Here is a 15,236-nt window from a genome sequence, read left to right on the forward strand (position 1 = left end):
TAATGGGCAAGGATTGTTATCCAATTAGGCAACTGGGTTGGAACAAAAACCTGCAGCCACTGTGACCCTCAAGGACTGATGTTGCTCCAGACTAGAGGTTCCCAACCTTTTTTCGGCCATGCCCCACCAAGGCCTCTCTAAAATCATGATGTTCCCCACTGTAACATATACCTCATTCCTATTATTACCGATTCAAAAAGTGAACTCTTATTCACGTGGAGGAAGCCCATAATGTCATTAATTTGGTCTAAACAAGTTTCCCAAGAACATGGAAACAAAAGAGGGAAAGGATAGTTGAAGCACTGGCAAAGAAATCACTAAGAACTTGTTAAAAAAAATATAATATAAAGTAATATGAAAATACAGCAAATACAGTTTTGAAAACATATAAGAGACATGATATTCATAAATATAAAATAACTTTAATGACAGCTTTTTCTGTAATATTTTATATTTTTGTTATATTGCAAAATTTTATAATCATTGTTACAATTCATATTATTTTAATGGTAGAAACAATGCCTAAGTAGAAAAACCCAAGCCGGGTGTAAAATCATAAATTAAAGGGTTCTTCACAATCCCTTTTATGTTTATATAAATATATACATTTCTCCATAAAAAATAAAAATAAAAATTATTTGTTTATTTTTTCTATCATTTTTAACAGTGAATTTCTGTGTTTTCATTTCATAAATTGTGTAACGTACCTAGATTCTCAAATTGCCCCCCTAAATAATCAAATTGCCTCCCAGTGGACCCAACGTTGGGAATCACGGCTGTAGACTGTGCTTCTTCATGTGAAGTAAACCTTTTTGTTTTCATAACATACAGTAAGCATGTTAATTATGTGCTATTAGTGCTGTAATGTGAATTAATTGCAGTAAAGGAGAAACAATAAATTATTAACACTTCATGCACAGGAGTACCTTGAGCAGATATTTGGTCATGACTCGATCATTATCCCCTTTCATTCTGCTTATTCATATTATTCTGGAACACTCCCCTATAATGGTGATAAAATTCTGAGATTTTTTTCAGGTAAGAGAGACAGTAGTTTTGAGGTAAGTCTTTTTATTCACCGATCGTAGTGCCAGAGAGTGGCAACATGTTGCATATCGATTAGCAAATGTAAGTAAATATTTCACTGTACCTTGTATAGGTGACAATAATGACTCCATAAACCTATTAAGGGTACCTCTCCTGCCTTTTCCATTTTATCTTTAGCAGTCTCTGTCTAGCTGCTCTTTCTTTTCTCAGTTAGCTATAGCCCTTTAGCCTAATAACTCAAAGTCATCTTGAGAAACAGGATGATCTTTTATATTAAATTCTATATTTTGTTCTGCATGGACGGAAAATGGCAGGACAGAATGAAAAAGAGAACCAGAAGATGGGCTAGACAATATCATACTTGAAGAGCTAATGTCAAAAGTGGGAGAAAGAACACATGAACTACCTAATCCAAAACAGAACCAAGAGTCAGAAAAAAACACACTAAAGTCTTTGCTCTGAAAAGTTTTTAAAAATCTCCAATCCACTGCAAAAAAAGTTTTATTTTAACCCACAACGTTATTTTAACATTGCACTGAACTAAATACTGTCTTTTCGATGACTTCTTCAGCCTGTGACTTTCGGGTAGCGTACTGCTGCTTTTTATTATACAGCTTTACACAATGGCATCAACCATGCAAAAATATAATGGTAGCACACCAAGACATTAAAAAATAAAAAAACATTGCAGGATGTTAATAAATTCAAAGTATGATACAATATTTTAGCTCTATAATAAAAATAGTAAAGAAAATACATTAAGCAGAACAGAAGAAAAATGAAAAAGTGTTCAAAATTATGAGACATCTGCTTTCAGTGTCAAAGTCTACCCAAAAATTCCAGAAGTCTCCAAGTGCTTCTACCTGTTAGTGGTGGATCAGTCTAATTCTTGAATCCCTTTTGTGTTCAAAAGGTTAGATAGAAAGTACACGTTTTTGAGTTCGTTAATGAGAATAAGCTCTCTGTCCCAACAAGGTTCTCATGTGTATTGGGTATAAATGCCTGAGAAAAAAACTCAAAAAGATATTCAGGGTTTCACATGGGACATCATGTTCTTAAACCTTGACAGTAAAGCCTCATTAGTACTCATGCCTTGAGAATTTGGATGAATTTTTAAGGTTACAAAGCCAGTTACTTTAATCATTAAAAAACAAACTCACAATAGTGTGGTCCACTGTTCATGGTCACAGCAGATTAATGTTGGGTTATTCGCTCCAAGTAGCTGTCTAGCATAAACCTCTGCCTAGGCACTAGCAATTCAAACAATTATTGAGGCTTAACAACATCAAACATTAACAATATTTTTTACCCCTAACTAGTGGCCATGTGTTTTCTTTACAGCAATACAATATTAATCATTCTTATATTATATAGAATGTTTAGAAGCATTTCCACAAGCTGCTTTAAAAAGCAATTAACCTTACAAAATAAATTTAAAAATTGTACAGTATATAAGGATAAATATAAAGAGTACAGTAAATTCAACAAGGCAGTTCAAATTAACATCAGAGTCAAAAGTCAAAATCAAAGGCTCAAATAGAAATAATTTATAATGCAAAGAAATAATGTTTTGGATTTTAGAAACATCATACAAAGCACTGCTAAAAATATACACCTACTTTTCTGAATGCAGTTAAGTGCCATTAAATCAAGAATAACAAAGAAGGGGATAAAAAAGCCAATCCTTTTATATTTTAAGTATAGAAGGCAGGGAATGGCTAAGCAAACCTAAATGTTAATTTACAAACGTCAATCTTTGCAGCACATTGGGATAGATCAATGGGGAAGCTTTATTCATGCATTTCTTTCTGATGGTTCCAAGTATTCCAGGCCCAAATGAGCAAAGATGTCTTCTTCAGTCTTGGCAGATAAAAACTTTCCCTGTAAAAAGAAGAAAATGCCATCTATAAATAAAAAGTTTACTAATTAATTTCAGATATCTAGGTGTTTGATATCTTAGTGTTTGACTTAATTTGGGAATTTTTTATTAGAAATAACTGCACATGCCTAAAATGGCCTTCAGAAGGGAGTTTGAGCATAGTTAATAAATCCACTGAATCAAATGCTATGTCTTTTTTCATAACGAAAGTAAAAAGAACACTGTGCCTTTTTGCCTATTATCTACACTTAGCATGTTTTGTCCACTTAGACTTATAAAAATACATTTATATATATTAGGTTTTTTCAATTGTTAAGAGACAGTCTGCAATACTGAAGTTGCTTAATCAAAACTTCTCACAGAGTTGCCACAAAGTTTATGTGGGCTAAACTGTGAATCAGTTCTCTTTGCTTTCAAAGACTCAGTGTTGTCAAAATTCATGGATACTTTTCTCACACAAAATCCACCGCTATTAAAATGTCATGCTTGAAGAGGCCATTTTATACATGCTTACATACTATTACCAAAATTGTTTAAAAGACATTTAAAACTAAATGACAAGTTGCTAAATCACCATCAAAACCCTTCTAGAATATATTATAAATGCCACATAATATACAATAAATTGTGTCAATTAAATGAGATCAAACACAGCAGGTCCATGTCAGATGAGTACCTAACCAGGTGTTTTGCTCTCAACTGATCTCATTATCATCTATACTGTATATAAGAGATCATCTTTGGAATGACTGCTGTTGTAAACATGGACCAAGCAGGACAACAACAAAGAAGAATTGTTGCAGGAAGAGGGAGAGGCCAATGAAGGAGGGGAATGGTCAATGGTCACATATGAAATAAGGGCTTGTGGCAGGTGGCCAGAATCCTTACCCAGCCAGGACGCCCAGGAGTGTGAAAGGACAGGGGGAGAGAGTATTTGTGGGACAGTTTCTCCCCAAGGCCGATAGAGGGCAGCCCCTTTGGTTTCTAATGGGGCCATGAGTTATGAACATGGGAGCTCAACCTTGTTGGAACACGTGGCCACCACCAGGGGGGCGCATGGACCTTATTTGGTCACACTTCCGCACACCCGGAAGTATGGCTGGAAGAAGTTCGTTAGGCACCTGGAGTCCATCCAGGTGTCCTATAAAAAGGAGCCGGCTCACTGCATAAGTTGGGCAGAGTTGGGAGGAAAGAGTGGACAAACCCTGAGGAAGAGTGGAGGCAGATGGACAGGCGGCATGGAAGGGAATGGACTGTGTATTGGTGTATTGCAATGTTGGTAATGTGTGCACAAACTGTAAATAAACACGGGTGTTGAGTGAACTTGTGTCCTGCCTGTCTGTGTCCGGGGGTTAGGGTGGCAATACGCCCTCTAGTGGCTTACAGGCTACAGTCATCGACCATATAATCAACCATGGATTCTCTTACAGAGAGGCAGGGTTAAGAGTGTAGCCAAATCTGCAGCATGCCACAGTTGCATCAATCATGACGGTATTCCACCATACCAGTAGGTAGGATGCAGTCTTCAGCAGTGTCAGAACTGCTCATTACAGTATGTACAGTACTATATACAGTACATAGACATACATTGAGTATTGATTTTCTTCCTTAGGATCCAAAGATTACCTCTCACAGAGGGGCAGCGGAAGAATTTTTAATGATGAAAAGGAAACTGCCATTGTTGACATCGTCACTGCTGACAATACCATACGACTCCATGAAATCTGGGACAGAGTTCTGACAGACAACACATTATATGGCAAAGTGACAAGAGTCAGAATAGCAACAATTGCCAGATTACTACAAAAGCATAATAAACTGACCATGAAGCATTTATACACTGTCCCATCTGAGTGGAATAGTGTACGTGTGAAGGAACTCAGATACCAGTATGTTCAGGTAAGCAGTCTATTCAACCACTGTTGTGTTTTGCTCTTTAGTGGTTGTGGCTTGGCAGGTAAATACTATGAATAAAGCAGTCCAGGGTACAAACCTATTCCAAGCCCAACAACCCTACCATTGAACAAGACCCTTATATGCCAGAGTTGCTCCAGAGGGATTGTGCCTCGAATTGATTGACTGTTCACAGCTCTGAATAAGGCTGTCTTCCTTACAGGTTCCGTACAAATGTGTGAATTTCAATATACCCAAATGGTCATAGATATACTGCAGAGCTATGTATACAGTAATGTATGCTACTGTAATGTAATGTAATCCTTACAGTATGGTACCTTGTGTTTTTCTGGTTAGAGGGTCATGGAGTCGGAGGCTATGCAAACAGCCTATGTGTTCATTATTGTGGATGAAGCTGGGTTTAACCTGGAAAAACAAGGACAAAATATTGTAGGGCTGTGCACGTTCCAGGACAGAGAGGGGCCAACATCACAATGTGTGTGGCAATATGCAATGATGGTGTTATGTCACACAAACCAGTCAGCGGCCCTTACAACACAGAGTGCCTTGTTTTGTTCTTTGATGAACTCTACAGGGTACTGGTATCAGAGGATGAGAGAGAGCAGGTGAGCACAAATGCATCTGTGGTGTGGGCTAATGTGGCATTCCACCATTCCACTGCAACCACAGAGTGGTTTGCAGCACACCCAAGGATGTTGTTATTATGTCTGCCTACATACCCTCCATTCTTGAACCCAATTGAGGAATTCTGCTCTGCGTGGAGATGGAAGGTTTATGACCACCAACCACATGATCACATGTCCTTACTGGATGCTATGATTGCTGGATGTCAAGATATTACACCTGAGCATGCCAAAAGATAACTACCCTAGCTGAATTGCTAGAGAGGTCATTAGATGTGACGTTGATGAGAACATGTGACTGAACCAATTGAAGAGGATGGATTATAGCATTACAGTATGACATATTATGGTATTGTTACAGTTATGGACCAACTGAAATTGTGTGTGTGTGTATCTGTGTATATATATATATATATATATATATATACACATACAGTATATATGATTATAATATAATGCATAAAGTCAAGCAACTTTAACAACAACCCACCACCAAATAAATGAATAAATAAATAAGCAGTTTGTAAACTATGGTAAATATCACAGGTCCCAATGATGCATTTTTCTCCATATTAATTTTGGACAGACATATTTTACATTGGAAGTTGTCTAATTGGCTTGTTTGTATAATTAGTTGTGTTGTAATTCACTTACTGTCTTCTTTACTTTATTGATTAGTCTGCTCCCTAGTAATAAATTACCTTAACTACCCACACTGGAAAAGAATGAAGTCTGACTTTTTAAAGAATGGATGATATAGCATAACTGGAAGATTGCAATGAGGAAAGACATAGGCGTACCCAGAGACGAGTGAATCCATTAGCTACATGGGACTATTGGAAGTAATTTAGATGGAAAGCCACAGTAACTGTTCCTGATTTTTTCATTTAAGTTAACAAGGGTTGGACACAGATTTTTTTGGGGTCCTTTAATGACTGGTGGTTGATGCTACTACCAAAGTGATTTTATATCAATATGGAGAATTTTTTTTGCATGTCTCCTGACACAAAACAAGAGGAAATAGGAAATATGTAAACCTTAATTAAATAAAGAACCATTTATATATTTTAAAATGTGAAATATGAACCTGGCAACTACAACTAAGGATAAGAAAATGTTCAGGCATACTTTTACATGAAGGCTGACAGCACACATAATGAGCTAGAATAAGTGGGAGTGATTAAGTAAGAAAAAAAGCATGTCCCTAGAAGTGATTTGAAATAATATATTGTATTAATTTAAATCCACACAAAAAAGGGGCACTGTACTTTTGCATTAATGCAGTATTAAATAGCAAGTTTTTCTAAAAGCAGATTAGTGATCAAATATGACATACAATTTTTTTTGGTTTATTTTTTAGACAAATGAATTTAATTTGCAACATAATAAACTGCACAAAAATTAATTATTACAGTCTCACACCAAGTCAATTAAGCTTCAGGGGTATCAATCAGTCCAGTGAGGTAGCATATGTGAATGTGAATCAACTTTTGTTTTGGTGCAAATGAAAGTGACAACAGGTGCAATGGAGATCTCCTCCATGCGCTTTGAAACCTTCTTGCAACAACACGTATGGATGTGTCATCCTGGAAGAGCTGGACTACCTATGCAACCTGAATCAGCAGCAGGTATCACCTCATGCTACCTGTAATGACAAGGACAGTAGCAGAACACTAAACTAGTGAAGAATCAGTCAGGAAGGATAAGGAGAGAGCGACTGTCTGTGGCCACCACCGATATAATCATTCTCTTTTTGGGGGCTGTCTTGCTGTTACGTCTCCAGTGCACCGGTGTTAGACTGTGATGATTAAGTGTTCCCTTAATTTTTTTGAGTACTGTAGATACTGATGTACATACTGATGTACATAAGTTTATAAAAGCAAATTAGTAATATTATCGCATTTTGAATCAATTTGATTTTTACATTTATTTTTAGGAGGTGTTACTATTTTTATAGTGATTATTAGTTTTTCAATTTAGTTATTATTAGCTTTGTTATCATTGTGTTGACATTTTGTTTGCTTTATTCACATGGCAACTACCCTTTAGCAAGCTGTTTGCCTGTAGGGTGCCATCTTAACTACAGCAATGGCTTTTTCAGTAAAAAATGGGAGGGGGTGCCTGGGTAGTCTTCCAGAACTTTGGATTTAGGAACTAAAATAACTAAAAATACTAGAATCTTTTTAAAAATGTCTAAGACCTACAAACTTCAAAAAGGCCTGAGGCCTAGAAAAGACAGAAGAGAGAGTGGTGAGTTCTTTACTGAATTGAATTAAATAATACTCTCAAGAAAAGAAAACTTAAAAAACAATTTCAGAAAAAATGTAAAATTTAAATGTAATAAGTAATTCAGAAAACAAAACAACGAGAAACCCAAAGTATTCCAATAAATAAACATATTAAATACAAAAAGAGACCAATATTTACCAATCCAAATATGTGAAACCAAAAGAATTAACTGAGAATCAAGGCCAAAAGTAAAAAAAAAAAAAATCTCCCACACCGTTTTTCTGTGGGTTCTGCCATTTTGGAGAATTTCTGCTGACGGTTGCTATGCTGTTGTTAGGAAAAATCAACAGAAAGTGTGCCGCACAGGGCTGATACAGTTTAAAAAGACACTTCAATGCAGTTTTTCCTTTCTTGTGTTTCTGGTTAATGATTCTCTGTGTGTGTTTTTCCTGACTAAGAACTGTTGGTTTAGTGTTTTGGAGTTAGACATCACAATTATTGACTTTTTTGGCTTTGGGGTAAGCTTAATTTTCCAAATTTCATTCAAAACTGCATCTGCCTTTTCTTTCAAGGGGCATAACAGGTCTAAAGGAAAAAACTTAAAAATCAATTGGTCAAATAAGGGAAGCACAAACAATAGGAAGTGGAATATAAACAGGGTGCTTCTAGTCATGCCTTAAAGTCTTAATTGAAAGATTGAGGGAAAGTCTCAATTTGTTAACTGGGGGGTGAATATAAAAAACCAGAGTGGCTGGTGTTAAAACTTTAAAATGTCACCTTCAGTCTTGGCACAGACTAATGTTCACAATATCTTCAATATCTGCAAATGTCACGGTAATACCTAGTACCCAATTGCTTATAATTACAATAAAATAGGTGCTAAAAATTAATTAAAATGTTATAAATATTTATATCTTATGAAAAAAAAACCTACACTCTAATTTTCTTCTAATTATATCCTATATTGTTTTATTCCTGCATGTCAAGCTAATGTGGCTGTATCACACTTTTTTCATGTTCCTCATATTGAATGCATTTATAGTTGTGCCCACATGACTATGTTTTCTTGTGTGATGTATCATCTCCTTATTGTCATTTGGCAGCATGATCAATATGCTTAATATATACCAAAAAAGGGATGCTGCTTTACAATCTTGCAGTTAATCTGTGATTATTATTATTCTCTTTGATGCTTCAGAGGATGACATGCAACTCCTCTATTACAGCCTTTCATCATTCTTTTGTATGTTTTGATGTTTAATATCACTTAAGGCATCAGTGTCACGGCAAATTACTGCTTAACAGCATTAAACCAAATGGAATGTTAAAGGTTATCAAGATATTACACCGCATATTTTACTTCTTCACAGGATTTATCTTTATCATAATACCTCTCAGAAAGCATAAACATTAGGAACACAGAGCAAACAGACGTAACTGTAATCCACAATCCTTTGAAAATATTCTCTTTTTTTACATAGAAAGATATTAACCAACATCTTAGCTTATAGGCATTTTTAGTAGTCAAAGCAACATTACTGATTTGTGTTAAGGCTGCCAGCTTTTTTTTTTAAACTGCCATGGTCAGTCATCACGGCAGTGTGTTTTTATATGTATATCTTTTTCTAAGGAACCCAAAACCTAAAAAGACAGTAATGCACACAAGATGAGTGTTTAAATAGAATGCCAGTCTAATGGAGATGCACATAAATGTAGAAATGTCACAATTCATCTAAGCACTTTCATATATTAACATTTTCCAAAGTGAACTTGTACTTAAAACTCGTTCTAACTCAATAAGACCAAAGCAACACCACACATAACATAGCCTACCTACCTTGGCTTGAAACCTGGAACACAAACAAAGCACCTTTTCTACTCAAGCAACATCACCAGAATTATTTTGCAGACTAAAAACAGACACTTATTTTAAATAAAGTACAGTAACAGTATACTTTGAGCCCATGCTTTTATAAAACTGCTATTAAACCTGGTATTAACACATTTTAAGTTTATTTGCTAGACATTTGTTCCAAAAACAAAGCAGGACATTATTACCAACTGTAATTTACAAAGTACACTGTTCGATTCCTATTCTATTTCTCTTCTTGGTATTTTTGTGTCCTTGTTTCTTCTGTTGAACAAAATGTCAAAGTGACTGGGAGCCTTAAGATTCTACTAACTGTGACAGCAATAGATCATCCTGTTTTAGTAATTGTTGACTTAATCATATGCTTATGGAATTCTTGAATGCCCAAATGGGAAAGGGTAGCTAGTTGGTCTTGTGACAATGCTGTGGATTTGCTTGTTATAAAGGACTGTGGACCACCAGAGCTTCCGTTTCTACAGAAATGTTCTTAACTGGAGTTTTTATGTTACTCTGTTGTGCTGTCTTTGAGTTATCCCTTATATCTAATATTAATGGTAATTTATATTACCATGGCTTATTTATATTATATAAATGTATATTCTAGTGAGATTTATTTCTCTTTTACTGTTTCCTCACCGTTATATAAGTGTATGTATAGAAATGTTGCAGGGTTATATAATTTTGTGTTACTTTATTATATCAGTAAAACTGAATATCACTGAATAATAAATGCAATATTCTAGTGATATAAAGAATAACATTTCACAGGATTTTGGCATACATTTATATCCATCAATACACTTACTGAATCTGCGTATCCTGTTAAGGAGTTGTAGAGAGCCAGAACTTTTCCTAGCATTATTGAATGCAAGGCCAGGACCATCTCTAAATCATATGTCATTCCTTTTCACAGGCATACACATGGACACAACCACACTGGCTCAGTCTGGAGTCAGCATTCAACCTTGCATCCAAGTATTTGGCAAGTAGGAGTAAACTGTTATGAGGTTTGTGTATCAATATTAATTTTTGATAACATAATCAGATTAATTTTAGACCTGGGTTTAATGTATAGCTTAAGTACCATCCATGTAGAAGTTGCACCTTTCTCTATTATCTGTAAGTTTAAGTTCTCCTAACAATTAAAAAAGAAAATTTATCTTTAAGCTGACCCTGTATGATTGTGTCTGATTTTTGCATAGTGTTTTCTATAATAGGAAGATGCATATATACAAGGGTTGTAATTGTATGAGTATGTGTACCATATGATAGCATCAGGAAATAAGGCACTACCTCTCACTAATGATAACAACATTAATCGAGAGGACAAACTCAGCAGTGCAGAGGAGGAGTCTGAAAGGTAAATGAATTCTGTGGAATTGACGCATCTCCACATTATCCAATAGGAGATGTATGCAACAAAAGGAATAGTTAGAGAAAGGGCAGAGGAGCATGCAAACTCCATGTGGGAATGTGGTTCAAACTAGTGCTGAGTTGCCAAAAAACTGGAGTATGGTTCCCTGATAAGTACAGTTTTCAATAAAAAATCCTCACACTCATTAAGATTTTAGGCAAAAAAAAAAAAAATCACATTCTGTTCAAGCCAAGTCAAGTGAAGGGGCTTTACTGTCATACCATCCATACACAGTACTGCACCAAACACTGGTGCAAAGTAATGTTCCACAAGACTGTGGTGCCGCATATGCAAGAACACAACACAAGACAAGTAAGAAACTATACTATAAATAGATAAATAGGCAAGTAAATAGATAATAATTTGAAATAGATAGTAATAAATTAATAATAAAACAAGAGTAGCAACAAGTGTAACAAATGTACTGTATACAAATAAGCCACTATGAGCAGATCTAAGGGCAAGAGGGCAGCACAGAGTTCAGAGTCTGGACAACCAAGGGGTAGAAGCTGTTGCAGAACCTGTCAGAACTGGTTTGGATGCTACAGAACCGTCTACCAAATGGAAGTGGGACAAAGAGATCATGGGAGGGTGGGAGTGGTTCTTCTCAATGCTATAGGCTTTGTCCATGCAATGCTTTATAAAGAGATCTTTAATGGAGGGCAGAGAGGTCCCAGTGATCCTATCTACTGTGTGTACTATTTGTTGTAGGGCCTTATGGTCAGGGACACTGAAGTTCCCAAACCAGACAGTGATGAGGTGGGTCAAAACACTTTTGATGGTGTCCCAGTAGAATGTGAGAATGTGGTGAGAATTGTGGGGTTAGGCTTGCCTTCTTCAGCCAGTAAAGGAAGTGGAGAATCTGCTGTGCCTCCTTGCCTATGGAGGTGGTGTTAATTGACCTGGTAAGGTCAGGTGTACACCACGGAATTTGGTGCTCTTGAACACTGCAGAGCTCTGGATGTGCAGTAAGGTGGGGACAGAATGAGCCTTTCTAAAGTCAACGACCATCTCTTTCATCTTAGATTTTAGAAAAGGTAGTCAATATTCACCTCAATGGAAAAAACAATACTAGTATAATTTGATGTAATAGAAATGCATAATTAAACTCTAAAATAAAGTTGTGCCATAAAACAAATTACTGGTTGATTACTGAAGAATACAAAAAAGCACAAACATTTGAATGGGAGATGTATATTTTTATTAAACTGCAATTCTGTAATTAGTTTACACACATTTCCAAGGAAATGAAGCTGTAAGCTGAAAGAATTATACATACAAGGTCAGTAAGTAACATGTGGCCTACTGCTTTCCTAAATGGTTTTGGAAATTTATGTTGTCAAACTAAACTGCAAAATTAACTATGATTAATTTGATGTCTTCTACTGTACCTAAAGGCTGTGCAAGTGATTCATTACCTATGGTAAATAACCTTTTAATTTTAATTGTTTTATTTGCAAGGTGAAAGTAGGTAGATAGCAAATGTTAAGTGATTAATAGATAAGGCTTTTGATTGGCTGAGACCAAGTAGCTAAAATAACTTGTGACCTGAACTGTCTGTTTAATATGTGAGAAACAACAGTCAAATAGATGGAATCTTGTGCTGGAAAACACTGCTACTGCTAAGTGAGGGACTACAGGCTCCTTCTGTACACTAAATACGTCTTTAATTAGTTTTTTTTTTGTTGTTGTTTTTTTTTATTAATCTTAAAATTGAAACATTCATTTTATTAAATGCTCAGAAAGTTTTGTTGTATAGCAGCACTGATGGGTGACTTGGTGGTAACATCTCATGCTGCCGTCTTACAAGTGCCAGAGAACACGTTCAAGAATGTGCAGATTTTACATATTCTTACTGTAGCTGTTTACATTTCCATCCGGGACTGCTGTTTTCCACCAATATCCCAAAGACATGCATGTTTTGTTTATCTAAAACTAAGTTTACCACAGTTAGTGAAGGTGTCCAGTAACTGAACTGGTGCTCTGTCCAGATGTGGCTGTATTCTTACAGTTAGGTGCATAAGTATTTGGATAGTGACACATTTTTCATAATTTTGGCTCTATATGCCACCACAGTGGATTTGAAATGAAGAAATAATTGCATGATTGAAGTGTAGGCTTTCAGCAATAATTCAAAATGTTTAACAGAACTATTGTATGACCCATTTAGGAAAGACAGCCATTTTTATACATGGTCCCTCCATTTTCAGGGGCTCAGAAGTACAGTATTTGGATAATTGACTGACAAGCTGTTCCATAGCCAGGTGTAAGCAGGTCGCTCATTATTTCCTTAACTATTAACCAATTAGAAGGTCTGGAGTTGATTCAAAGTGCAGAATTTGCATTTGGAACCTGTCGATGTGAACTCTTGATATGACATCCAAAGAGCTGTCCACACATGTAAAAACAGGCCATCATTAGGGAGAGAAAACAAAACAAACCCATCTGACAGATAGCAGAAACACCAGGAGTGGTCAGATCAACCATCTGACACATTCTTAAAAAGAAGTAACGCACTGGTGAGCACAACAACATCAGAAGGCCTGGACAACTATGGAAGGCAACTGTGCTGGATAATCACAGAATTCCTTCCTTGGAGAAAAAAAAACCAATTCACGACATTTAACTAAACCAAGAACGCTCTCTGGGAGGTAGGTCTATCATTGCCAAAGTGTACAAAAAAGAGAAGAATTCACAAAAGTAAATGCAGAGGGTTTATGACAAGGGGCAAACCATTGGTAATCCTCAAGCATATGTAGAACATATTAGACTTTGTTAGAAAATATTTCTTAAAAAGCAGCCCAGTTTTGGAGCAATTTTCTTTGGACAAATGAAATTAAGATCAATATGTACTAGAATGATAGATAGTGAAGAATATGGAGAAGAAAAGATATGGCTCATGATCTGTAGCATAAATATCATCTGAGAAACATGGTGGAAGCAGTATTGTAGCATGGGAATGCATGACTGCCAATGGAAATTGGTCACTGGTATTTATTGATGATATGACTATTGACAAAAGTTGAAGGATAATCCTGAAATGTATAGGGCTATACATAGGGCTGCTCAGATTCAGACAAATGCTGCAAAACTGAGACATCACATTACAGATAGACAATGAGCCAAAACATACAGTGACAACAAACCAAGTGCTTTTCAAGTCAAAGATTAATAATATTCTTCAATGACCAAGTCAATCAACTGACCTCAACCCAAATTGACATGCATTTCACTTACTGAAGACAAAACTTGAGGCAGAAAGTCAAATGAACAAGCAGCACCAGAAGACAGCTGCAGTAAAGGCCTAGAAAAGCATCAGTACAGTGGAAACCCAGCACTTGAAGATGGCCATGGGTTCCAGACTTCAGGCAGTCATTGACAACAAAAGATTTTCAACCAAGTATTGAAAATGATAGTTATATTCATGATTATTTTAGTTTGTCCAAATACTTTTGAGCCCCTGAACATGGGGGGACCATGTATAAAAATGGATGTCTTTTCTAGATGCCTTATACAATGTTTTTGTTAGATGCCTTAAATTAATACAGCCAGTCTACAGTTCAATCAAAACTTGATTGCTTCATTTCAAATCCATTGTGGTGGTGCACAGAGACAAAATTATGAAAATTGTATCACTGTCCAAATACTTCCGGACCTAACTGTATTTGGCAGCACTGAAGCCCTGAAGCCATCATACTCCATTGTCTTTCTGGTTCTTATCTGAGTTATGGGAAGATGGATAGTGGATACTCTACAGTTCAGATCGCAATTTTAAAGTTCTAAACATACAGATTTTTTTAATTGTTCTTACATGAGTAAGACCATTCAACATGCTCAGTTCATTTAATAGTAAATAAATGTGGTGGAATCCAACAAGGGATGCAAGTTGAAGAATTCATTCGTCCCTGTCTCCCCACTGGCATCCGAATGCCATTATTAGGCCATCTTGATGTTTATTTTCACAGTGACAGTTTGTCTACCAAAGTAGAGCAAGTGCTAAGCACCACAAGTGGCTGGCAGTGCACTTTGCTAATGCGAGGTCCTTTTTAAATATGAGGTGTTATGTTAACCTGATTGTGTCATTTCAGGCCATATCCTATTTATTTGATATGCCACATGTGTTTATATTCTGTATAATATCAGCAATGATAAATATTTTTAAAATATTCAATGTTTCAGTGTTTGTCACTGTTTTTGATGTGTAATGTTCAGGAATAGACACAAGTAGTAAGCCATTCATGTTCTTTTGAAGAGGCACTG

General features: G+C 36.0%; 1 protein-coding gene across 1 annotated transcript in view; it reads right to left on the reverse strand.

The window, feature by feature from the left end:
* Positions 1-2,542: 2,542 nt before the first annotated feature.
* Positions 2,543-15,236, reverse strand: part of dntt (deoxynucleotidyltransferase, terminal) — a 482,548-nt gene continuing 469,854 nt past the window's right edge. Inside the window, exon 12 of the mRNA XM_039775652.1 lies at positions 2,543-2,928. Coding sequence (XP_039631586.1) covers positions 2,842-2,928 — 87 coding nt within the window. The 3' untranslated portion in view covers positions 2,543-2,841. The remainder of the gene's footprint in view (positions 2,929-15,236) is intronic.

The sequence above is a fragment of the Polypterus senegalus genome, chromosome 1 (assembly GCF_016835505.1).
Source record: "Polypterus senegalus isolate Bchr_013 chromosome 1, ASM1683550v1, whole genome shotgun sequence".
Taxonomy (NCBI): domain Eukaryota; kingdom Metazoa; phylum Chordata; class Cladistia; order Polypteriformes; family Polypteridae; genus Polypterus; species Polypterus senegalus.